Source organism: Heterodontus francisci, chromosome 36 (assembly GCF_036365525.1).
Source record: "Heterodontus francisci isolate sHetFra1 chromosome 36, sHetFra1.hap1, whole genome shotgun sequence".
Lineage (NCBI taxonomy): Eukaryota > Metazoa > Chordata > Chondrichthyes > Heterodontiformes > Heterodontidae > Heterodontus > Heterodontus francisci.
The window spans coordinates 26,683,542-26,708,094 of NC_090406.1; the positions used below are offsets into that span (position 1 = coordinate 26,683,542).

Sequence of the window (24,553 nt, forward strand, 5' to 3'; positions counted from 1 at the left end):
AAGCGACTACACTTCAAAAGTATTTCATTGGTTGTAAAGCGCTTTGGGACCCAAGGTTGAGAAAGGCGCCATATAAACACAAGCTTTTTCTTTCAAACTTGCTTTCGGAGAACAGTATACAACTATGTAAACTGATGGAATTTTACCACTCAATGTTTTTAAACTCAATCACCTTTTATCAGATATGATCCACAGGCACACTTTGTGATAACTAGCCACATTTGCAGTTGAGTTCCATGAATATTAGTCAATGATTCCCAGTTCAATTTACTGACATAAATATTAGGTATCTTTAATTAAAAATCCAACCTTCGATAAAATAAGTCATAATTTTGGTAACTCTGGAGCTTTTTAAACATTTATCAGTTATGACTCTGTCCTTTTACAGTTAAGGTTGGCATTAATCCCATTTCTTTTTCTATTCTGAATGACCTTGAACAACTCTTCAATCAGTATACCAGCATCCCTGCTCATCCTGGTAGATTCACAATCCTAACCCTTGCACTACATCTATCTCCTAATGCTGGGCTCTTCTGGCCACAACTTCATATCTGCCTCTTACTGAATACTTTGTAACAGATCAAAATTTAGTAAGACAGACCTGTCATATTTCATACTGTAAATCAACCAACTGGGAGTGTCTTCAAGAATTCACTGCTGTCTTTCCTTGGCCCAGATGCTACTTTCACTCCTATGATCCTTCTACCTGTGCCAATGAAGTAAGTGATGTAGCTCTAAGTGGTATGATAGGTTTCATACCACACTTCCTGTGGGGACAGAATAATGGGGACATTTAAGGTAAAATAATTAATCAATCATGTACTACTAACAAACTAACCTCGGAGCTGCAGAGACAGCTCATCAGTAGACGCAGACTAACAAGCAGAAACTAACAGGACAGCTGCAGACTGTTTAATAGGCTGATTGCTATACAATAGACTACTAACGGTCCAAGGAGATAGGGGGATGAGAAACTGCTAGAGTAAGGAGGTGCAACAAATTGACAAGGCAGTACCCCAATCAGGCCATGACACCAAGAAACTGCAAAGTTTGTAAGCCAATTGGGAACATAAAGGGGGTGTCACTGATTTGTATGAAGAACTATAAGAAAGGCTTGATTCCCCTGCGCAAGCACGTGAGGAAGGTCGAGGCAGAGGTGTGTGTATGTTCGCTTTGCTGATGATGTAACCATTTCGTAGTGCAATAAAGTTTCTTAAAGCTACAGTAGGAATTCGTCTCACTTTGTGTAACTAATGGGATCCAACACTTCCCTTTCTGACAAATTCCTGCATTTTGGTCAGCCAGGTGTCTGGACACCTATAAACCCATCATTATGCTACTGAGAAATGCACGCACAAAGATTTTATTTTTTGCCCAATATAGCGTGCGCACTCTTTTCCTGTAGGAACACATACATCAACAGGCAGTTTCCATTTATCAGCACTTGCTAAACAAAATCAGCATGGGAATTAGGAGTACTGTGCTAACCCGAGATCACCCAGAATACTGCTGGGCGGAACCAGCCACTAAATCAAAAATATTTCACTTTTGTCACAGAGGCCTCAAAGATAGCACTTGAAGATTTGCTCTATTTCTTAATTTCCTTTGGGATTGCCTCCCAGTATAGTTGAATGATGAGACAGGACCAATATACGTAATGCTTAGCCCTTGCAGCTCGTTCAGGCCACTCAGGTTCCAGCTATGGGGGTGGGGGGACGCAGAAATGTAACACACTTAAATCAGCAATAATTTTATTTGCTTTTCCTTCAATCTAGTAGTGTTGTTCTACAGTTAATTCCTGTCCTAAATTCAGCACATATCTAACTTGTGCTTCAAACTCCATACTGGTGAACATGATTTTTCTTAAAATCTAACTGTTCCTATTAAAGAAATATTTTTTAAAATGTCCATGTGTGTACCAAATTGACATCGTCAAACTCTACATAGGTCAAAGAAATAAAATAATTATCTGTGTATCACATAAGGTTTGCATTAAGAGATGACTGGTGTAAAAATTGCTCCACTGATCTCTAGAGATTCACTGCATGACAATAACAAGATATGTTGCCAAATCTGACAAACTGACCATCCCAATTATGTTTTAGCAGCGAATAAAACACTGAATATTTATCTAGATGGGTTTCAGTATAGACTGTTGGAAATGAGGTTAGTCACAATGCTCACAAAAAATCATAGCCTCAAACCAGCAGAGTTCCACTGGAATATTTGCGAAGTAAATTAGTGGCGGAGTGAAATTCCCTTTAATCTAATGCTTACATGAGCAGATTTCTCAATAATGCATACATTCCATAAGTATTTATTCATGATAAGATAAAACTAAATATTAACAGCTGTTATTTTGAATTTAATATTTATTTTCACAAACTAGAACAGTAAAGTTAAGGAACAATTTTCCTGGAACCCCTCGAACTCAGCATGAAACAAGTGTAGGGCACATGTCCAGCCATGGGAGCCTCTGGAGTTCCTGTCCTGGGTCATTTAAGTGGGCCGAGTGTAACCCTAGCTCCGTCAGAAACATCTGGTCACAGAGATTGGAACCTTTTGGCTGTCGATGAAGATTGACAGCCAAGAGGTTCCAACTGTACGTTAAAATTCTTGGGGGATGGGGTGGGGGATGCGATTGAGAAAATATAAATGCAGCACTTACCTAATGAACCTTCAACCTGTCCCTGGACCTCAGTGATTCTTGGGACCCAGCAAGCGTTGCATCCACATATAAAGAGGGGTGATCAGGACCAACCCTCCTACCTCATTAGTATGGTTCTGTAAGCACAGGTGAGGCTCTGCCCCAGAGGAAAGCCTCAGAAATTCTAAGTCGGCACTAAAGCAACACAAACCTGGCAATCCATGTGCTCAGGTCCTGGGTGCAAGAACCAGGAAAATTCACGCTTTAATATGCTAGAGAACCTGTCAACCTCATCGAATTATTTGATTTATTGGAATGCCATTTAGTGCCTTCCAAGATAGGAGCAACAGTGTTCAAAGACTAACAGATATTTAGCGTCACAGGCCTTCGAGAAAATTGTAATTGAAAGTACTTACAACTATTTTTACTTCAGACACTGGGATCAAGTTTACTCAAAAGAATATTATTGTACTTGACAGAAGTGAAAACACTGATCAATGAGCACACACACAGAATGGTCTTGAATTCAGCAAAATTTGACAATGGCACCTTTCAGGTTCAAGTACAAGACTGCAGGAACATTCTTCGGAACCTATGGCTTTTAGGTGACCGTGTCTTTAGTGGTAGAAAAGATTTAGTTTAGAACCACTCCCTTTTGCATCTGTCTGCTTGACTGAGAGCTGTTAAAATTGCCTGGAGTGAAAATGAAAAAGTAAAGGTGAAGCCATTCTCCATGGAAATGGTTGTCTGATACAACGGCATTGTATTACAAGATTTGATTCTAAATATTTCTATGAAACAAATTAAAACCCAAACTATTTCAACTTTTCGTTTTTGTAAATTGCACAATTGAACATGTCTACACCAACTTCTGTGTTGCATAACTTCTATCATTTCACTTACATAGAATTAACAGCACAGAAGCTAGCTGTTCAGCCCAACTGGTCTGTCCTGGTGTTTATGCTCCACATGAGCCTCCCCCAACCCTACATGTATATTTTGCTTTTCCTTTCTCTCTATTACACTTATATAGCTTCCACTTAAAGCCATTTATTATATTTCCCTCAACTACTCCATAAATTACTAAACTACATCAAAGCAAAAAGTAGTAATAGTATGCAACTTTAACTTTGGAAAATTATCCAATACAAAAAGTACAAAAGAAAACGGACAATAAATGCCTATAATACAGTACTTTTCCAGGATTCTCGTGAAGTATTAAGTTAACAGAAAATGACAGCAAATACTTTGCAAGGTGTTTAAAGAGTTAATCTACCTTTCACCAAACTTTAAGGAAAATGCTACATTTTGATGGGAATATCTGCAAGTGATCATTCTGGTAAAGGTCACTGTCAGAAACAAAGACCAATATATATAGTACATTGTTTGTCACTTCATACGAATATTCCAGCTTCAGGTGTTTACATCTTTGCCATTTATTTAAAGCATGTTTTGCAGCAGAATTAGACTCCATGGTAGATTATAACTCATGTTGACGTGTTTTAGTACCATCAGAGCAGTATTACATTGCCTTCAGTTTACATCAAGTAATTGTATACTTCAACTAATTTAATGTGAAAGCAGGTCATATTGCAACCTGACTTTAGGCTGTGCCCTTTCAATTTTAAGATTCTAGTTCCACTTTTACCTCACTTGCCAAAGCACAATAACTGGCTGGCATTGGAGCTGGAGCTAGGCCAGTAAACCTAAACAGAGTTTGAAATCCTTTACCTCAAGTCCCGATGATCCTTTGGGGCAAGGGCAATTCAACAGTTAGAAAAATTACCACTAAATACACATTTAATTCACAAAGACAAATTGGGGTAGATTTCCTGGAGTTTGGTCGGACATATTGGTTTTTCTGTGTGCACTGAATAGAGGAAAACCAAGCAGGCTAAAACACACACTCGTAAGGGAGATTGACCAATTTTCCACCTACTTAAATTAGTGGACACATATCATTAAACGTTAGTGCACAGGTACAAGAAGTGTTCAAATAGCTAATGGAACATTGGCTTTTATCTCAAGAAGGTTGAAATACAAAAGGCAGAAAGTTAATTCTTTGAAGAAGTAATACCAAAGGTTGATAATGATAGTGCAGTGGACATAACGACCGGAATTTTATGCCGCCCCAGCGGGTCGGATAATGGCGTGGGGGCGGCGTAAAATTGAGCGGCAGGCTCTGGGAGGCCTAACCGCCCCGATTCTGCCTCCGGACAAGGTTACGGACGTCAGGCAGGGGGTGGGAAACGGCCCACCCGCCCGAGGCCAAAGATGACCCTTAAGTGGCCACTTAACGGCCCTAGCCTGCCTCCAAGGGTATTTTACCCGTGGCAAGCGGGTGTGCTGGGAACATGAAAGGCCGCCCGGGGTGTTGCTGCATGGCAGTCGGGCACAAGTTGCCAAATTGAGGGCTACCCCCGCCTCCCAACCCACCCCCGGGACCCAAGACACCCCCCCCCCCCTCCCCGCAAAGGACCACTCCAGCCTCACCAGGGAAGGACCAATCCCCCTGGTGAAGCATGCCCCTACTTACCCCCTCCTGGATCCATTGTGTCGGCTTGCCTGCAGTCCCAGCAGTGGCCACTGCTCTTGGTGGCGCTGCTGGGACTAAGCTGCCAGCCCGCCGATTGGCCGGCAACTCACTGAGGCAGGACCTCCTCCCTCAAGTGGGTGGAAGTCCCGCCTCGGGATAATTAAAACCTGGGGATCTGTAAAATATGGGATGGATCCCCAGGCTCATGCATTTAGGGCCTATTAGGGACAAAGAAGGTTATATATGCTTAGAGCAGGTTAAGGCTAGAATAATTAATAAGACAGAGATGAGATGAAATTTCTTCTTTCAGAGGGTTGTGAATCTTCAGAATTCTCTATCCCGGCCAGCTGTGGAGGCTAAGTCATTGAATATATTCAAGGCCGAGTTGGACAGATTTTTGAATTACAGGGGAGTCAAGGGTAGGGGAATGGGCAGGAAAGTGGAGCTGAGGCCAAGATCAGATCAGCCATAATGTTACTGAATGGCAGAGCGGGCTCGATGGTCCAAATAGCCTACTCATGCTTTTATTTAAGTTCTTTGTGTTGGTGTTTACTACGGAAGTGAATGCTGACAAAATATCAGAAGAAGCGGAGATGGTAGAGGTAATGGATGGGGTGAAAATTGATAACCAGATGTATTGGAAAGGCTGGCTATGCTTAGAGCAGATAAATCGCCTGGTTCAGATATTTTGCATTCCTGGTTGCTAAGGGGGGGTGGAAATATCTGAAGGGCTTACCATAATCTTTCAATCTTCTCTGGATACAGGGGAGGTGCCAGAGGATTGGAGGGCAGCAAACATGACACCCTTATTTAAGAAAGAGTGCAAGCACATTCTTACTAACTACAAGCGGTCAGTTTAACATAAGTGGTGGGTAATGTTTTAGAAACAATAATCACGGGGAAAAAAAAAATCAACAGGCACTAGGAGACAATGAAGACCAGAGAAATTATGTTAAACTTGTATAGAACCTGACTAGACCACAATTGGAGTACAGTGAATAGTCCTAGTCTGCGTATTATAAAGCAGATATAAAGACATTAGAGAAAAAGATTTACTAGATACCATAACTGAAAGGTTCTACCCATTGGGAAAGATTAAACAAGCTAGGACTCATTTCTCTAGAAAAGTGAAGTCTGAGGGGTGATCCGATAGAGATTGTGAAGCACATCAAAGGATTCAACAGGGTAAATGTAGAAAAGATGTTTCCACTTGCAAGCAAGACCTAAACTAAGGGCCATAAGTAGAAGTTAGTGATTAATAAATCCAATCGGCAATTTAGGGAAAAACCTTTTTACTGAGAGAGTGGCTAGAATGTTGAACACGTTACCACAGGGAACTAGCCTGGGTGCAGTCAAAGGGAAATGAGATAATCACGAGGGAGAAAGGAATAGAATATGTTGACGGGGTTAGATGAAGAAAGGTGGCAGGAGGCTTGTGTGGAGCATAGAAACTAGCATGGACCAGTTGGACCAAATGGCCAGCTTTTGTGCTCTAAATACTTTGTAATTATGCTTCAGTTGTACAGAGATGGTCAGACCCCCATCTGGAGTATTGGGTTCAGTTCTGGTCATTGCACCTTAGGGAGGATATATTTGTCTTGGTGCAAGTACAGCACATGTTTACCAAAATTGCACCAGGTCTAAAAGGTGTTTATTTAAATATTTATTCTATGGATGTGGGTAATGCTGGCAAGGCCAGCATTTATTCTTCATCCTTAATTACCCTTGAGAAGTTAGTGATGAGCTGTCTTCTTGAATGGCTGCAGTCCCTGTGGCGCAAGTACAGTCAGTCCTGTTAGGGAGTTCCAGGATTTTGACCCAGCAACGATGAAGGAACTGTGATACATTTCCAATTCAGGATGGTATGTGACTGGGAGGGGAGCTAGTAGGGAATAGTGTTCCCTTGCACGTGCTCCCCTTGTCTCCCCAGCAGGCAGAGATCAAAAGTTTGGGAGGTGCTGTCAGAGAAACTTTAGTGCACACTGCAGCCACTGTGCACTGGTGGCAGAGTGAATGTTTAAGGTGGCTAATCAAGCAGGCTGCGTTGTACTGGATGCTGTTGAGTTTCTCGAGTTAGAGCTTTGTTTACCAGTGGAAAGTATTCCATCACACTCTTAACTTATGCCTTGTAGATGGTAGAAAGGTTTCAGGGAGTGAGGAGGTATAGCACACACACCACAGAATACCCAGTCTCTCTGACCTGCTGTTGTAATCACTGTATTTATGTAGCTGGTGCAGTTAAGTTTCTAGCCAATAGTGATCCCCACAATGTTGATGGAGGAATTCATTGATGGCAATGCCATTGAATGTCAAGTAGAGGTAGTTAGACTTCTAACAGATGGTTATTGCCGGATACTTCTGCAGTGCAAATGTAACTTTCAAATTATGAGGTCCAGTTACATAATCTTAATTTGCATTCTCTTGAATATAGAAGGTTGAGGGGTAATCTAATTGAGGTGTTTGATCAGATAATGAAACATTTAATTAGACACCTTTCATACTGTACATTTGGTCCAGGTATTTAAAGGGTGAGGAGCTGATGTGCGCTGGGCAGTGAGAGATAAGCCAAGAGGTACACAGAGCCACGTGTTCACTACTGGCCTGTGTTTACATCCCTCCAAAATTGGTTCCATTGCCCAAGCACAAGTTGCTGGCCAGCTTGACTTGCAAGGTTGTCAAGTTCCTGTCCTTTTGTGACCTGTGCGTTGCAGTCATACCATCTGGTATTACATTCAAACTAGGCCCAGATCTTAAAAGTAGTTCAGGCCTCCCAATGCTAGCCTCGAACAGATGTTCCTCCTACGTTCCACCAATTTCATGAGCATATTGGGCAAAGTTGACCACACCCCCAGCCATTCCTCTAGTTTTTACTTTATATTAAAACCATGGGGAGATACAATCAATGCTGCAAGAACCATGTACTACCAATTATTCAATCACTTATTTTATAACAGATACTGTACAAGGTCTGGACACCTGAAATGCAACTTCAAGTGCAAATTGTGATCTTTTAGATTCTGACAGGCAAATTAGGTGCACAGGAAATTTCTTTGTAAATTGCCATTGACAAAATGAGTGCAACAATGGCACTAAAATTTGGTGCAACTTGACTAGTTACGCTGCTGAAATTTAAGCCTAATGCATGCACCATATCTAGGTATTGTATATAGACTTAAACTTTTTTTGTTGCAAAGTATTAAAAGATATTTAAAGGGCTTGTAATTTCTCTGCTAAAAATTTACAGAGGACAAATTCCTATAAGTTGCAATTTTTAAAATATTCACCATTGTTACTTTTGTGCAGATAAGCTGATCAAAACTATGGCAACTCTGGAATATCAATGTTTGCAAATAATTTGGCTTAGACCTCACCTCCAATGGCGAGCAAGTAGTGGGCCCAGTTACATGGCTCAGACAAATCTCGTGTGTAGTGTAATAGGAATCAGAGAAATTAAATAGGAGACTGGATAAGGTGGGGGAGGGGGGGGGTCTCTTTCTCAAGGAAAGATCTGTAAAAATGCTGAGTGGTTGGCTACTTAACAGAGGATGAATGTCTTATGGAAACATACTATGAGGTGCTGTGGAGGTAGCAGCACGGAACAATGAATCACACATGAAGCACAGTAAACATGAGAGCGTTAGTATAATGGTGAGCTAGATGAATCTTTGCAAATCTCCCACACAGCCTACATCAGGTTAGTACTGACTGCTTGACTGTTTACATATTAAGTAAATAAGTCCCAGTTTTATTGTTTTGCTTAGCAGATAATGGTTTGTGATTTGTTGGTTTTGTAATCAATAGGGCCTTTGAGCCAATTAAAATTGATGAATGGATATTTTCCTTACTTCTATGGAAAATTTTTACCCTACAGACTTCTGCTAGGCACAAAGCTAATGTTGATAAATGATACAGTTGGGGGAAAGAGTATTTTCAGTATTAAAAATACCTTTTGTGCGTTTCTTTTGCTTTCCAGTCACCAAAAATTCAGCCTCAAACAGAATGTTCTTAGTGAAGTCATTTTAATTTGAGGTTTCCTAATTTGAATCATTAAGCATAAAATGGTTCTTGTACCTTACGTTGCTTCATTCAATGATGTCCTGCTGTGCAAAAATGGCATTAAATTACCAAATTTATCATTTACGCTTAAAGTAAGGCATAAAATCAAATTAATCTTTAAAAGAATAGTTTAAATAAAAATCAATGTTTTAGGATACAGGGTTGTAAATGTATGATTTGTTACTGCTCCCTTGTGACCGCTGCATGTATTACAGTTAATTTCTTAAAATGCAGCAAAACAAACCAGCAACTAAAGTATAACCAAACTAGCTCCACAATTAATTTATTTATATACAGGGTAACACAATGATAAACAAAGTGGACTAGTAATTATGTACAGATTAAGCACTAAACTACTTAAAATAAATGAAAGGAAGATCTCAATTCTTTACCAAGGAGCATTTCAACAACAACTTGCACTTATATAGCATATTTAACATTAGTGTATGTAACATTACAGGGGCAAAAAATTGGGTGGCAACCCAGCATCAGACCTCATGTATATTTTTCCCACCAGGTGCATTTTATGGTGGAAATGATCAATGGAAGTGCTCTCCCTTATATGGCTGGTATAATGGAAAGATATCACATTTTCTATTACCACACAATTAATCATAAATAACACCTGCATAAAACAAGTATCTACCATTGAAAAACACTGAATAATGCAATATTTAAAGGGCTGCAGCAGTACCGTTAGTTGTAGACTTTCCAGGTCCCTAGTTGAGTACCAGTCCAAAAGGATCCATTCTGTTAGCAGAGATATCTTTCAGTACGCAGTTAGGAGTTTGATCGCTTGCAGCACGTTCCTGGATTAGTGCAGTGGTGCTCAGCCAGACTGCATGATGGGCTGGGGAGAGGTCTGATGGATGTGGTGCAATTTTTTTTTAGTTTGATGCGACTGGTGTACTGCTGCACACACCATTGTCTGATTTCCTGGTGGCAAGCTCTCAAATCACACACAAACTGTCAGAGGCTGACTCCAGAAATATTTTAAACTTGCCCCAGGGAAATCCAAACAGCACTTGGGCAGCAGCAGCATGAAAAATCCCAGTTCAGTGTGCAGAAGTACGTCAGTCACATCAAATTGAAAAAAGATTGCACCACATTCATCAGACCTCTCCCCAAACCATCATACATGCCACAAGTTTGACCCTGCTGGAACAAAGCCACCAGGGTAGACCAGTTTCCTTCAAGGGAAGGTTGCAGTCTTTACTGATCAATTCATCGAGCCAGATGCATGTATCTGTCCAGGCATCTCAAAATCTGATACCTTCAAAGAGCCAACACTTTGAAAACTCGAGCAGAAGAAATTGCTGACAGCACCCCTCCCATCAAAAGGTATACATCAACTCCAGTGACATGGAAACACTTCTTCCTAATGTGGAGACTAATGTATAGGGAACTGGAAAAAGGGCAAATCTGTCTAATAAGTCATTAAATATTCTAATTTGGGACTAGTGTCATGGGAGCACAGAAGAATGAGAGGTGATTCTGAGGGGGTTTGACAGTAGATGCTGAGAGGACATTTCCCCTCATGGGGAATCTAGAACTAGGGGGCAGAGTTTCAAATTAAGGTGTTTCCCATTTGAGATGAGGAGTAATTTCTTCTGAGGGTTGTTAATCTTCGGAATTCTCTTTCCCCCAACGAGCAGTTGACGCCGAGTCATTGAATATATTCAAGGCCGAGTTAGACAGATTTTTGATCGACAGGGAAGTCAAGGGTTATGGGGCAGGCAGGAAAGTGGAGTTAAGGCCACAATCAGATCAGCACATGATCTTATTGAATGGCAGAGCAGGCTTGAGGGGCCGAATGGCCTACTCCTGCTGCTATTTCTTATGTTTCATGTTCAGAGTCGAAGACCTAGGCTGCTGAAAGCACAGCCAGCAAAACAATGGACTTGGGGATGCACAGGTGACCAGATATCTGGCAGGCTTGTTGGGCTGGAGGTTACACAGAGATAGGGAAGGGAGAAGCAATGAAGAGATTTGAAAACAAGAATGAGAATTTTAAAAATCAAGCTGCTGCTAGACCAGGACCCAATGTTGCTTAGTGAACACAGGGGTGATGGGTGAACAGGACTTGGTGCGAGGTAGGATACAGGCAGTAGAGTTTTGCATGAGCTGAAGTTTACATAGGGTGCAAAGTGGGAGTCTGGCCAGCTGAGCACTGAATAGGTTTTGCTGCAAATAAGCATTTTTTTTTTAAAAAGTCAAATTGAAAAACTGTGAAGTCATGAATTCAATTTTATTAAATCACAATACACAAAACTGAATGTACAAAAGTCCAGTTGATTCAAATTACAAAGTTCACAAATATTTATGGAGAAAGGGCATTCAATCTCAGCTTCTCAATCTGCAAACAAAAGTTAGAATTTACTAGAAGCAAAAAAGAACCAAATGTTTTACAATACATTAGGACCAGGCTAAGGAGTACACTAAACGACTACAAAAAAAATTGGTCAGAGTGCCCGAAGATAAAAAGTGAACTGCGAGCCAGTCACTTGTGAAAGAACTATTTCAGACATGTTTTAGATATTCCTAGAATGGCAAATAGAAAATAGAGCCTGTTAACACTGAAATAGATGTGGAAATACAAACGATACAGGCTATGTCTTTACAAACCTGTAGGTGACTAAGACAATGGGCTAGATTTTGTGGTCAGCGACAAATGAATAGTGCCCGCCAATCACTGCACTCTGTAGATTTTAAAGGTTGTTGCATGGGAAGGTCTCAGCCAATTATTGAAAAGTGCAGTGCCCTCTACAGAGCATCAAGGACCTGTGAGAACAGGGCATGCAACCAGATTGAGGAATCGTTAAATCAAAAATGCAGATTCTGATCCTAGAGGTATCAGTTAGAATATTTAATTTAATGCCAGTTTAGATACAGAAAGCAAAATAAAAAAAACTAATCAAAATCTGAAGGAATGAAACTGCACATTAGTCAACTTTCAGTGTCAGAGGGGTTGTGTGGCAGTAATTAAGACCATTAAAAAAAACCTTAATTACACTGGAATGGACAAACTGCAACCTTTTCTGGTGAGATGGGGATGGGGTGCTGATAAAGAGCACTTAGAGAATCATATGATTGGCAGAGAATAAGAAGTTAGGTGTGAGGACAGCACAATTGTGACTGCAAAACAATATGGACATGTTAAACAAGAACATGGCAGATGGGCTGCAATGTGGCAAAGTATGAAGTTATCCATTTTGGTAGGAAAAATAGAAAAGCTAAATACTTAAGACTGTTAAAGACTGGAAAATATTGGTATTCAGAAGGACCAGAGTCTTATTGTACAATAAAACTCAACATGCAGAGACAGCAAGCAATAAGGAAAACAAATGATGTGTTTTACTCCAATCTCTTTATAATAAAGGCTAACAGTGCAGTAGTATTATTGCAATTGTATAGGGCCTTGGCAAGAGCATACCTGGAAGTGCAGTGTAGTGTACTCCTTACCCAAGAAAGGATAGACTTGCCTTGGAGGGAGTGCAATGGAAAAATCACTAAATTGGTCCCTGGGATGAGGGATTGTCCTATGAGACGACAAAGTAGAATTGAGGAAGGAGAGGGGATCTGTTTGAAATATAAAATTTGTAAGGGGCTGGATAGGGTAGACACTGGGAGAATATTTCCTTGGACAGGGGAGTCTAGAAGACAGGGTCAGAGTCTCAGACATTTAGGATTGAGTGAGAAATTTCTCAGTTGTGCACCTTCGAAACTCTCTACCCAAGAGGGCTGTAGACCGTCAGTCATTAAATATATGCAAGAGATTGATAGATTTTTGGATTCTAAGGGATTAAAGGGATATGGGGGAATAATGTGGAAAGGTGGAGTGGAGGTAGATTAGCCATGATCATATTGAGTGGCGGAGCAGGCTCGAAGTGCCGAATACATTCTGACTCCTCTTCTCAATGCTCTCTGGGAAACATCTTTACATCCAGTATGTATTCAAACACTTCAATACTGAAAGATCAACTTAGAAGCTTGCTTTTCTCAGCTACAACTAGATAGGACGTTCATTTTCTGTTTAGATTTCCAATTTTCTTAAAGTCACTTTGAAGTTTTACACAAATCTCAGTAAGTTGAGCCAGCCGAAAAGAGTCTTAGCTTTCAGTCTCCCATCCTTTTAGACAGTAGTAGTTAAAGCACAGACCTCAGTCAAGCCACAGATTTCCTCAGCAATTATAATATTGCTACATATCTACTGGAATATGTTGATGGAACCTCACATTGAGTAATTTGAGTGTCACAGTAGTTAGTATTAACACTATTCTGAAGTATTTAGATGCATTCCATCATACAGAACGCAGTTAATCAGATTGAAAGGGATCAAAACCAATTGAATCCACAATAGCTCTGCTTGAAGTCAACAACATTCCAGATCTAGTCAATTATAACAGGAATTGAAGAGTAAAGCATGTTTTACAATATAAGGGTCAAATTTAAGAGCTGACACAGATGGAATAGATTCCCTTGCTGAAGCTAGAAGATGGGACACACTTCAGAAAAATCAAGCAAACAAAATATGCTCCGGGACTACACCCAAGTACCTTGAAGCAAACATGAAACAAAATCGAATACAGATGAGTGGATGATTCACTTGGAATTTCAAAGTGTATTGGATAGACTTCATATGCAGCTCAAAAAAGTTAAATTTATACAAATTAACTGCACACAAGGCAACAAGAATAACACTGGCACTATGTCGACTAGGGCTCATTTCTAATCCACAAATATGCAAAGTACTTCACCAATATCAAGTTTTATTATACAGGGTCATGCAAAGGGACAGGTGGCATGCAGAGATTTGACCCCATTAGGTATAGGATTCTCCGCACCCCTCTGGATAAATGCAAGACAATGCAAATTGACTGAATGCCTTCACTGAAAAGCCAGTAAAGCAGACAATACTTCACTAATTTATGACATCAGAATTACAGAAACATTGTTCTATTAGTGCATGGGATGTGGACATCACCGGCTAGGACAGCATTTATCGCCCATCCTTAACTGCCCTTGAGAAGGTGGTGGTGAGCTGTCTTCTTGAACTGCTGCAGTCCATGTGGGGTAGGGACATCAACAGTACTGTTTGGAAGAGAGTTCCAGGATTTTAATCCAGCGACAGTGAAGGAAAGGCAATATAGTTCCAAGTCAGGATGGTGCGTGACTTGGAGGGGGAAAGTGCAGATGGTGGTGTTCCCATGCATAGGTTACCCTTGTCTTTCTAAGCGATAGAGGTCATGGGTTTGGAAGGTGCTGTCGAGGGAGCCTTGGTGCATTGCTGCAGTGCATCTTGTAGATGGTACACACTGCTGCCACTGTGCGCCGATGGCCACAGTCATCTTCACAGATACTGGCAATGCAGTCCTTGCCCTGATCTCAAGCTGCAGCTGTTTTCAACAGATGGCTGATTTCAGTAAGTACATTTTTAGTGAAATGGTGATGACTGACACACTGTCCCTTGCTGAGGTTCAGGTAGGAGAACTGCTCCCTGAATACCCTGCGTAGATGCAGCCTCCTGCCGAGATCCCTTGTCTGTCTCCTTCTCCTCCCTCTTCCAGCAGCTTGCCCCGCTCTGTGTCACCTCTACTCATTCTCCCTGTCATGCTGTTGGCCAAAGGGGATGCAAACTACTACACCAATATCTTGGAGGAAGTGAATTGTGCAGAATGCTTGAAGTCAGGACAAAGTCCTTCAGCACGTGCCACGCCATTCCGTGTAGACGTCAGTAACTTAAAACAACTCTAGAAACCACCTAACGTTTCTACAATTGCAGCAGCCAGTTCAAATCAAGTCAATCAGCAACTAAGCTAAATGTAGTTGATGATCCCTTTAAAGAGTGCTAGTGGGAGCTCTTCCTGCTGCTGAATGCATGTTCAGCTGTATGAGGTTAAGAGAGGGCACTAGCTGAACTGTTGAGTTCCAAGATGGCAACGTCGGCATCAAATCAACTTTACATGCTGACTGACATCTCAGTCTGCCTACTCTGCATTCTTCTGGCAGATGCTCCCTGTGAATGCACAAATGCTCTCACCAAAATGGAGTCCAGCGTGACTTGCACCAGAATTGCACATCCGCTGTGGACCCCATTTGGGAGGCAAAGCAGCACCTTTGGCACCAAAACACCAGGCACTACGGAACCAAATTTCATGGCTTAATTATTCAAATGTGACCCGTTTGCTAACCATTGACAGTGTCTCACTGATGAGTTCCACTACCTATCTTGTGTTTCTTCTAAGTGTCGATAAATATCAGCTAAACTATTCCATTGAGAATCAATATCGACACCTAAAATATCTATTAAGGGATTGCAGTAGTCACTATAAATGTCCAGGAGGTGCCACATGTTGTAGGGTAATTACAATTCTGTCAAACAGATATAGATTTTGCACTCCTTCATGCTTGCTGTTAACCTTGCAGAGCATTTTGAATACTGTCAAATTTGTCAATGAATTGATAGAGTCATAGAGTCAGAGTTATACAGCACAGAATCACGTCCTTCGGTCCATCATGTCAGTGCTGGCCATCAAGCACCCATCTATTCTAATCTTAATTTCCAGCACTTGGCCCGTAACCTTGTATGCTATGGCATTTCAAGTGCTCATCTAAATATCTCTTAAACATTGATGGTTTCTGCCTCTACCACCCCTTCAAGTAGTGTGTTCCAGATTCCAACCACCCTCTGGGTGAATTTCTTTTCCTCAAATCCCCTCTAAACCTCCTGCCCCTTACCTTAAATCTATGCTCCCTGGATATTGACACTTCTGCTAAGGGAAAACATTTCTTCCTATCTATCCCATCAATGCCCCTCATAATTTTGTACACCTCAATCTGGTCTCCCCTCAGCCTTTTCTGCTCTAAGGAAAACAATCCTAGCCTATCCAGTCTCTCTTCCTAGCTGAAATGCTCCAGCCCAGCAAAATCCTAGTGAATCTCCTCTGCACCCTCTCCAGTGCAATCACATCCTTCCTATATTTTGCCGACCAGAACTGTACACAGTACTCCAGCTGTGGCCTAACTAGCGTTTATACAGCTCCATCATAACCTCGCTGCTCTTATATTCTATGCCTCGGCTAATAAAGGCAAGTATCCCATATTCCTTCCTTAACCACCTTAACTACCCGTGCTGCTGCCTTCAGTGATCTATGGACAAGTACATAAAGGTCCCTCTGACCTTCTGTACTTCCTAGGGTCCTACCATCCATTGTATATTCCCTTGCCTTGTTAGTCCTCCCAAAATGCATCACCTCACACTTCTCAGGATTAAATTCCATTTGTCACTGCTCCGCCCATCTCACCAGCCCATCTATATCGTCCTGTAATCCAAGGCTTTCCTCCTCACTATTTATAACACCAATTTTCGTGTCATCTGTGAACTTACTGATCATACATGCTATATTCACATCTAAATCATTAATGTACACTACAAACAGCACCGATCCCTGCAGTACACCACTGGTCACAGGCTTCCAATCACAATGGTGGTAAGAAAGCAGAATCCTTTTATATACCTCCCCTGGAAGCACCAATCCCAAAAGAGTCATGGAACAAGCCTTTAAATGGCTCTCTGGCCAACTTCCACCTGCACCCCTGCTGCCAACTGCCCTTGCTCCTCGAGTCATACTGACTACTTCACCCAGTGCTCCCCTCTTGGTCTAAATCTGAATTCCCCAGAGTGGATATTCCTTTTCTGATACTTATTGTACAACACCAAAATATACACAATTACACCCACACACACGAAAAAGAGATTATAAAGTAACATGCGTTTAGGTCTTATGACTAAGAGTTCTCTGTTACACTTTTTTTTTCCCATGGGATGTGGGCATCGCTGGCCAGGCCAGCATTTATTGCCCATCCCTAATCGCCCATGAGAAGGTGGTGGTGAGCTGCCTTCTTGACCTACTGCAGTCCATGTGGGGTAAGTATACCCACACTACCATTAGAAAAAAAAAAAGAGTTCCAGGATTTTGACCCAGCCACAGTGAAGGAATGGTGATATAGTTCCAAGTCAGGATGGTGTGTGGCTTGGAGGGGAACATGCAGGTGGTAGTGTTCCCACACATCTGCTTCCCTTGTCCTTCTAGGTGTTAGAGGTCACGGGTTTGGAAGGTGCTGCCCATGTAGCCTTGGTGCTTTGCTACAGTGCATCTTGTAGATGGTACACACTGCTGTCACTGTGCGTCGGTGGAGGGAGTGAATGTTTGTGGATGTAGTGCCAATCAAGTGGGCTGCTTTGGCCTGGATGGTGTCGAGCTTCTCATGTTGTTGGAGCTGCACCCAAGCAAGCAAGTGGAGAGTAAGCCTTGTTGATGGTGCACAGGCTTTGGGGAGTCAGGAGGTGAGTTACTCGCCACAGGATTCCTAGCCTCTGACCTGCTCTTGTAGCCACGGTATTTACATGGCTCCTCCAGTTCAGTTTCTGGTCACTGGTGACCCCCAGGATGTTGATAGTGGGGGATTCAGTGATCGTAATGCTATTGAATGTCAAGGGGAGATGGCTAGATTCTCTCTTGTTGGAGATGGTCATTGCCTGACACTTAAGTGGTATGTAACAATCACGCCACACATCAGCCCAAGCCTGGGTATTGTCCAGGCCTTGCTGCATTTCTACACGGATCTTCAGTATCTGAGGAATCACGAATGTTGCTGAACATTGCACAATCAGCGAACATCCCCACTTCTGACCTTAAGAAATTGAATGAAGTGTTTAACTGGGAGTCTGTTCACTTCACTCCCCCCTTACTGTTTGTGAAGGGAATAGAAAAATCTTCCTAATATTGATCTAATTTTATATTGCAAGTTTATATAAGTTTTGATACCAGAGGTGAAAAACGAGTTGAAAACAGATGTAAGATACTAGGTATAAAAAAAACTCCTACATTTATGTAGCACCTTTTGTGACCCTCCGGACGTCTGTCCAATTTACAGCAAATGAACTGTAGTCACTGTTGGAAATGCAGCAGCCAATTTGCATACAGTAAGCTCCCACAAACAGCAATGTGGTAATAACCAGATAATCTGTTTGTGCTGTTGATTGAGGGATAAATATGGTCCAGTACACTGGACCATAATTTCTTGACTAATTTCTTCTCTTTGAAATAGTGGCATGGGATCATTTAGGCCCTCTTCAGAAGCAGATAGAGCCTTCTATGGAAGGAGTATGGCAAAAAGGAAGTAGAATTGCAAAGATTTGAGGAGGATGAAAAAGTTCAGCTGAATGGGCAAACATAGGGTAGATGCAACTTAATGTGGAAAAGTGCAAAACAATAAAATTTTGGTAGGAACATGGAATGAATACAATCAACAGAAAGACTGAAGGATGTGCAGACACTTGGGGGTGCAATACTCCAAAAGTACAAGTGTAGGTGATAGTACCAGAAAAAAAAATTTCTCAGCACCCCCACACAGTTGCTAAAGGATAGAATGCTTTACTACACACAGACATCACTGCATTGTTTAAAGGAATAGTGGATGATATTTGAACTGGAGGATGATTCAGGGCGATAATGGGGTAAGAAAAAGGGGATAACAAGCTTCGACTCTGGTTTCCCTGCAAAGAGCCAGCCGATATTATGGTCAAATGCAATATATTAAAGGTTCTATAGGCGCAAAGTTTTAAAATGTCCCTAATAAAAGTTAAACTACTCATCCTAATATGATAAATTCCTGCCGTTACAAGACTTTTTTGGAAAGCAGTAATATATGCAACATCTAGTTTGGAATGAATGTGGCTGTAAGAAAAGTGAAACCTACATATTAACTTTGTGAAACGTGTACAAGGACACCCAGGTCCCTCTGAATGCAAACATTTCCAGTCTCAGTCAAATTTTTTTTATTTTCTTTTACCCTACAAAAGTTGATAACTTCACACTTTTCCACATTGTGTGGGGAAGAACATGGCAGATGGAATACACTCAACTTTTTAAATATCCCTCTGCAGCTTCTTTGTGTCCTCACCACTTACCCTCCCACCTAACTTTGTTGCATCAACAAACTTGGATAAGTTGAACTCAGTCCCTCAGTCCAAGTCATTAATTGGGACTGTAAATAGCTGAGGCCCAAGTACTGATCCTTGTGGTACCCCACTACTTACAAGTTGCTCCTGCTGCTTTCTGTCCATTAATCAATCCTCAATCCATGCCAATTACCTCAATCCCATGAGTCTCAATTTTGTGTAATAACCTCATGTGGCAGCTAGCTTATTAAATGCATTTTGAAAATCCAAATACACGACCGCCACTGGCTCCCCCTTATCCATCCTACTCGTTACATCAAGAAATTCCAACAGATTTGCCCAACATGGGCCTGAATTTTACAGCCCCCAAATGAGCAGGCTGGTGGCAGGGGGGCATAAAATGGAGTGGAAGGCGGGGTGAGGGGGGGGGCTGTTCCCAACTCCCTCCCGCCCCGCTGCAATTTTACACAGGGTGGCAACAGCCCGCCCCAGGCCAATCAAGGCCCTTCAGTGGCCAATTAACTGCCACTTAAGGGCATCCTCCCACCAACGCGGGTATTTTGCCCTCAGCAGCTAGACGGCAATAGCCTCAAGAACCCCGCCGGTTAAAACCAAACAGCCTTCTTGTGGGCTTGGGGGATGCCGCCTGATCGGACACCCTGTACCCCGTGGAGGGCTGATCCCGAAGCCCCAATCGGCCCCAATGCACACTCTTCCATCTTCCCCACCCCCCCCCCACCCCCCCAACTTGCCAGGGACCTCTAAAAACTTGCCAGTCTTCTGGGGCCATCCTTCACCTTGCTTCCGATGGCTGGGTGTAGTCCCAGCAGTGGCCACCACTTCCTGTGGCATTGCTGGGACTAAGATGCCAGCCCACTGATTGGCAGGCAGCTTGATTAGGTGGGATTTCCTTCCTCAAGGTGGTAGAAGTCCCACCCAAGACCCAACTAAGGACCAGGGGAGTGAAAAACCCCAGCCTGGCTCCCTAGGCCCAGTGGAGGTGGGCTCACCACCGAATTTTTCAGCCGGTGGGTGGGGCCTCCCACCCAACAAAAAATTCCAACCATGATTTCCCTTTCATAAATCCCTGTTGACTTTATATTTTCCAAGAAGCCGGTCACCACATCCCTAATAGATTCGAGCATTTTGCTTACTACTGATGTTAAGCTAACTGACCTATAGTGGCTTTCTTTCCTTGCTTTCTTAAATAATGGTGTGATTTTTGTTATGTTTCAACCCTTGAGAACTGTTCTAGAATAAGGGATTCTGGAAGATCAAAACCAATGCATCCACTATCTCCGCAGCTACCTCTACCTCAATTTGTCACTACTCAGTTCCATTAATTTCTCCAGTACTCTTTCAAGTTCCTCATTCTCACTCCAATTGCCCCCATTATTTCCAGAATCTTTGGCCAGTGATCCCGCCTTCACCTGGCCTGGGGATCCACACTGCATTTTAGGGTCCCTAAGCCCTTAATTGGTCTGAGGCGGGACTTCCACCTCATTGAGGCAGGAAGTCCTGCCTAATGGAGCTGCCAGCCAGTCAGCCAGTGGGCCGGCAGCTCTTCGTCCCAGCAGTGTCACTGTGAGTGGTAGGTACTGCTGGGACTGAAACCCAGCTTCAAGAGGAGGAAGGACAGCTTTGGGAAAAGGCAAGTTTTTGGGACCGCGCCGGTATGATCATCAGGCCCCCGTGAAGCAATGGTGGTTGATGGGGCAGGGGGGCATGATGGGCATTGGAAGTAGCCTTTTGTTGGGCACAGGATGCTTGATCAGGAGGGGCCCACCCCCCCACCCCGTCAGAAAGCTGCCTACATTTCCCAGGCCTGGACCGGCCGCTTGCCAACGGTAAAATCTCTGTGGTCGTGGACGGAGGCTCGTAAGTGGCCGTTAATGGCCACTTAAGGGCCTCGAGTGGCCTGGGGTGGGCAGGCCGTTTTTCACCACCACCACCCCATATAAAATGGCAGCGGAGGTAGGAGTGGGTTGGGAAGGGCACCCAGAGCCTCCCACACCATTTTACACACCCCCACACCGCCATCATGCCACTCTTTGAGAGGACATAAAATTCCAGCCTTTGTATCTATCTTCACTGTGTAGAAGACAAAGTATGTGTTTATGGACTCTTTTCATTTCCTTATTCGCATTATAATTTCACCTGTCTCAGCCTCTAATGGGCCCACTTTTACTTGTAATCTCTTATTTACATAAAAAACAAATTGTAAATGTCTCCAGATGTACCTTGCGAGTTGACTGATTCTCCTTCCTTATCAATTTCTTGGTCCCCCATTGGGTGAATTTTAAATGCTCAGGCTTACTACTTTTTGGAAAAATAATAAACTGCTTTAATCTGACAAAATGTGAAGCACCTAAGGATAAATGTTCCACAAAGTCTGAACTTGAAACCAAGAGGCAGAACATTATATACTGAAAGATTTCTTTGCCCATATTCTGCCAAGAAACATTCTACTCAAGTCTTTTGGTCTAGCTCCATAGCAATCCTGTATGATTTATTCAATCAGCTTTCACAAATTCAAAAGGAGCTCCAGAAAGAATCCTGGCAATTAAAATGAGATTTCTTGCAACACCCAAATGTGCAATGGAGTCTAGTTAAATGGTCAAAGGAGAAGATGGCAACTTGCAAAATCAAGAGATGAGGACATTTACTGTCTTTTTCTTGCTGCCTTCAATTGTGAAATGAGTGGTGAAATGTTACTTTGCCATTATTCCACATTTTACTAATTCTAACTGATCATGTATATCCAGTTTTTGGCTTCTTGAATGAGAAACCATTAAGAATGGCACTGTTTGCATTAAATTCAGAGCCAATGGTTGAAAAACCAACCTGTCATAGCTTATTACCTAGAAAAAAAAAGTCAAAAGCAATGTGCTATTGGCAAAATATTGATGCCAAGAGACTAAAATCTTACCTTATGAATTGATGTGTTCTTCAGAATCAATGCAAGGTGCATTATTTTCATTCTCCTAAAAAGAAATTAGATTAAACTAAATATTAAATAATTTAAGAACTTTACATTGCACAAAACCCAAGCAGCTCAGATTAAATGTGAACTCTTCCTACTGCTAGCTACAAATTTAGCAAATTTAAGGATTACCATGTGGCTACACTTCAGTCTCAGCCCACGTAACACACCCTTTCCCCTGTTCAAGACAGAAGGGAAGGATAAATCAGGTTAATTAAGACTTGCTAATCTGACAGCAGTTATGAGAAAATGCTCAGAATCCCTAGTGATAAAATTAGTAATCATTTAGAAATACATGGATTAATCAAAAGATGCCAGTACAAATTTGTTAGAGGCAAGTCGCGTTTGACTTTTTTTTTGAAGATTACCAATTTGGATAAAGGAAATGCAGTCAAGGTAGTGTATATGATTTTGAAAAGGCATTTAATTGTGAAACACTATGAATTTGTTAGAAAAATTCCAATATACAGTACAAGAGGAAATGTCACAGCCTTATTCTCAACTTTTATTTTGGCCAGAGGGTGGGGGACAGGGGAGGAAGAAATGCAGGTCAATATTTACACTGCTGTATAAAAGGGATAGACAAGGCCAGAAAAAAAAAGTTATGCTGCAACATTTAGTTTAGTTTAGTTTAGAGATACAGCACTGAAACAGGCCCTTCGGCCCACCGAGTCTGTGCCGACCATCAACCACCCATTTATACTAATCCTACACTAATTCCATATTCCTACCACATCCCCACCTGTCCCTATATTTCCCTACCACCTACCTATACTAGGGGCAATTGCTAATGGCCAATTTACCTATCAACCTGCAAGTCTTTTGGCGTGTGGGAGGAAACCGGAGCACCCGGAGGAAACCCATGCAGACACAGGGAGAACTTGCAAACTCCACACAGGCAGTACCCGGAATTGAACCCGGGTCGCTGGAGCTGTGAGGCTGCAGTGCTAACCACTGCGCCACTGTGCTGCCCATTGTTGTAACAAGAGATGACAGCCAAGGTTTCATGCAGCAAATCTGGCAGGTAAATACTGAAAGGTGTCTGAAGCAGTAACTTGGACAAAGTAAACTAATGAATTGCCATAATATTCAATGCTAAAAAAGGGACATATATTAGTATCTTAAAATCACCCCTTGTAACATTTTATACTCAAGTGCAGTTCAAAGCAGTTGAGAGAATCACTTTGTACAGCACTTGCAGTATGAAGGGCTGCCCTCAGTCCAGCAGCGCATTCAGATAACAGGAATACAGTGTTACACCACACTAGACAGTTCAGCTCCAAGACACACTTCAAAAAGCAGTTCTGAATATCTTTCCAATGAAGACTGTTTCAGATAATTTAGAAAACTTATGATTATGAAGCAGATCAGCAGAACAGCTGTTTTTTTCAAAACAAAAGATGACTGGCAACAAACAAAACATTAACCGGCAAAGAAGAAATACCTCAGAAAGCCTTTACAACAAGGTATCTTAATAGTAATAACAATGTGAAACATCCTGAACATCTTCCTCAGAACTACAATTATTCTGAATGGGATGTAAAATGACAGATGATTTTAATTACCAATATTAAATTTCTCATTGTGTGAAATATTCAATTCTTACCTCATGGCATGGAGTTTCTTTCAGCCTCATTAAGCCAGGGTCTCCAGTCTCTTCTACTTCCAGGTCTGTCTCTGTATCATTACATTCCCTGTGTTCCTCACTGACATCCTCAGAATCAGTGTAGTATTTGCTGGGCTAAACAAAATTGCAAATGTAGAATGTCAGTTTGAAAATGAAATCCAAAACCAACACAAAGTGCAAGCTTAACTAGGAGAGGACAGAATGGCAGAGTTAACTGGAATCCAAAATAGTCTTTGCAAATTAAAAAGATGACTTTTTCCTGTTTTATTTGATCAAAATAAATAACAGGTTCTTCAGAAAACCCAAGTGGATATTCCCTACACAAACCTACTTTTGTTGGTTTCCAATCTGTAACCCAACTTGGAGAACTTGATCAAGTGGCGCAGTGGCTAGCACCGCAGACTCATAGCTGCAGCAACCCGGGTTCGGCTCTGGGTACTGCCTGTGCGGAGTTTGCAAGTTCTTCGTGACAGCGTGGGTTTCCTCCGGGTGCTCCGGTTTCCTCCCACATGCCAAAGATTTGCGGGTTGACAGGTATATTGGCCATTGTTTTAAAAAAAAAATTGCCCCTAGTGTAGGTAGGTGGTAGGAGAATTGAGGGAAGGTGGGGATGCGAGAGGGAAAAATGGGATTAATGTAGGATTAGTATAAATGGTTGGTTGATGGTCGGCACTGACTCGGTGGGCCGAAGGGCCTGTTTCGGTGCTGTATCTCTCTATGACAGATTCCTCACTTGCAGT

At 42.0% G+C, this 24,553-nt stretch overlaps 1 protein-coding gene across 1 annotated transcript in view; it reads right to left on the minus strand.

Annotated features, from left to right (window-relative positions):
* Nucleotides 1-11,523: 11,523 nt before the first annotated feature.
* The window catches only part of org (oogenesis-related gene), a 33,440-nt gene continuing 20,410 nt past the window's right edge, over nucleotides 11,524-24,553 (minus strand). Inside the window, exons 5-7 of the mRNA XM_068015824.1 lie at nucleotides 23,793-23,927; nucleotides 22,133-22,187; nucleotides 11,524-11,595 (exon numbers count right to left, since the gene is read on the minus strand). Coding sequence (XP_067871925.1) covers nucleotides 22,134-22,187; nucleotides 23,793-23,927 — 189 coding nt within the window. The 3' untranslated portion in view covers nucleotides 11,524-11,595; nucleotide 22,133. The remainder of the gene's footprint in view (nucleotides 11,596-22,132; nucleotides 22,188-23,792; nucleotides 23,928-24,553) is intronic.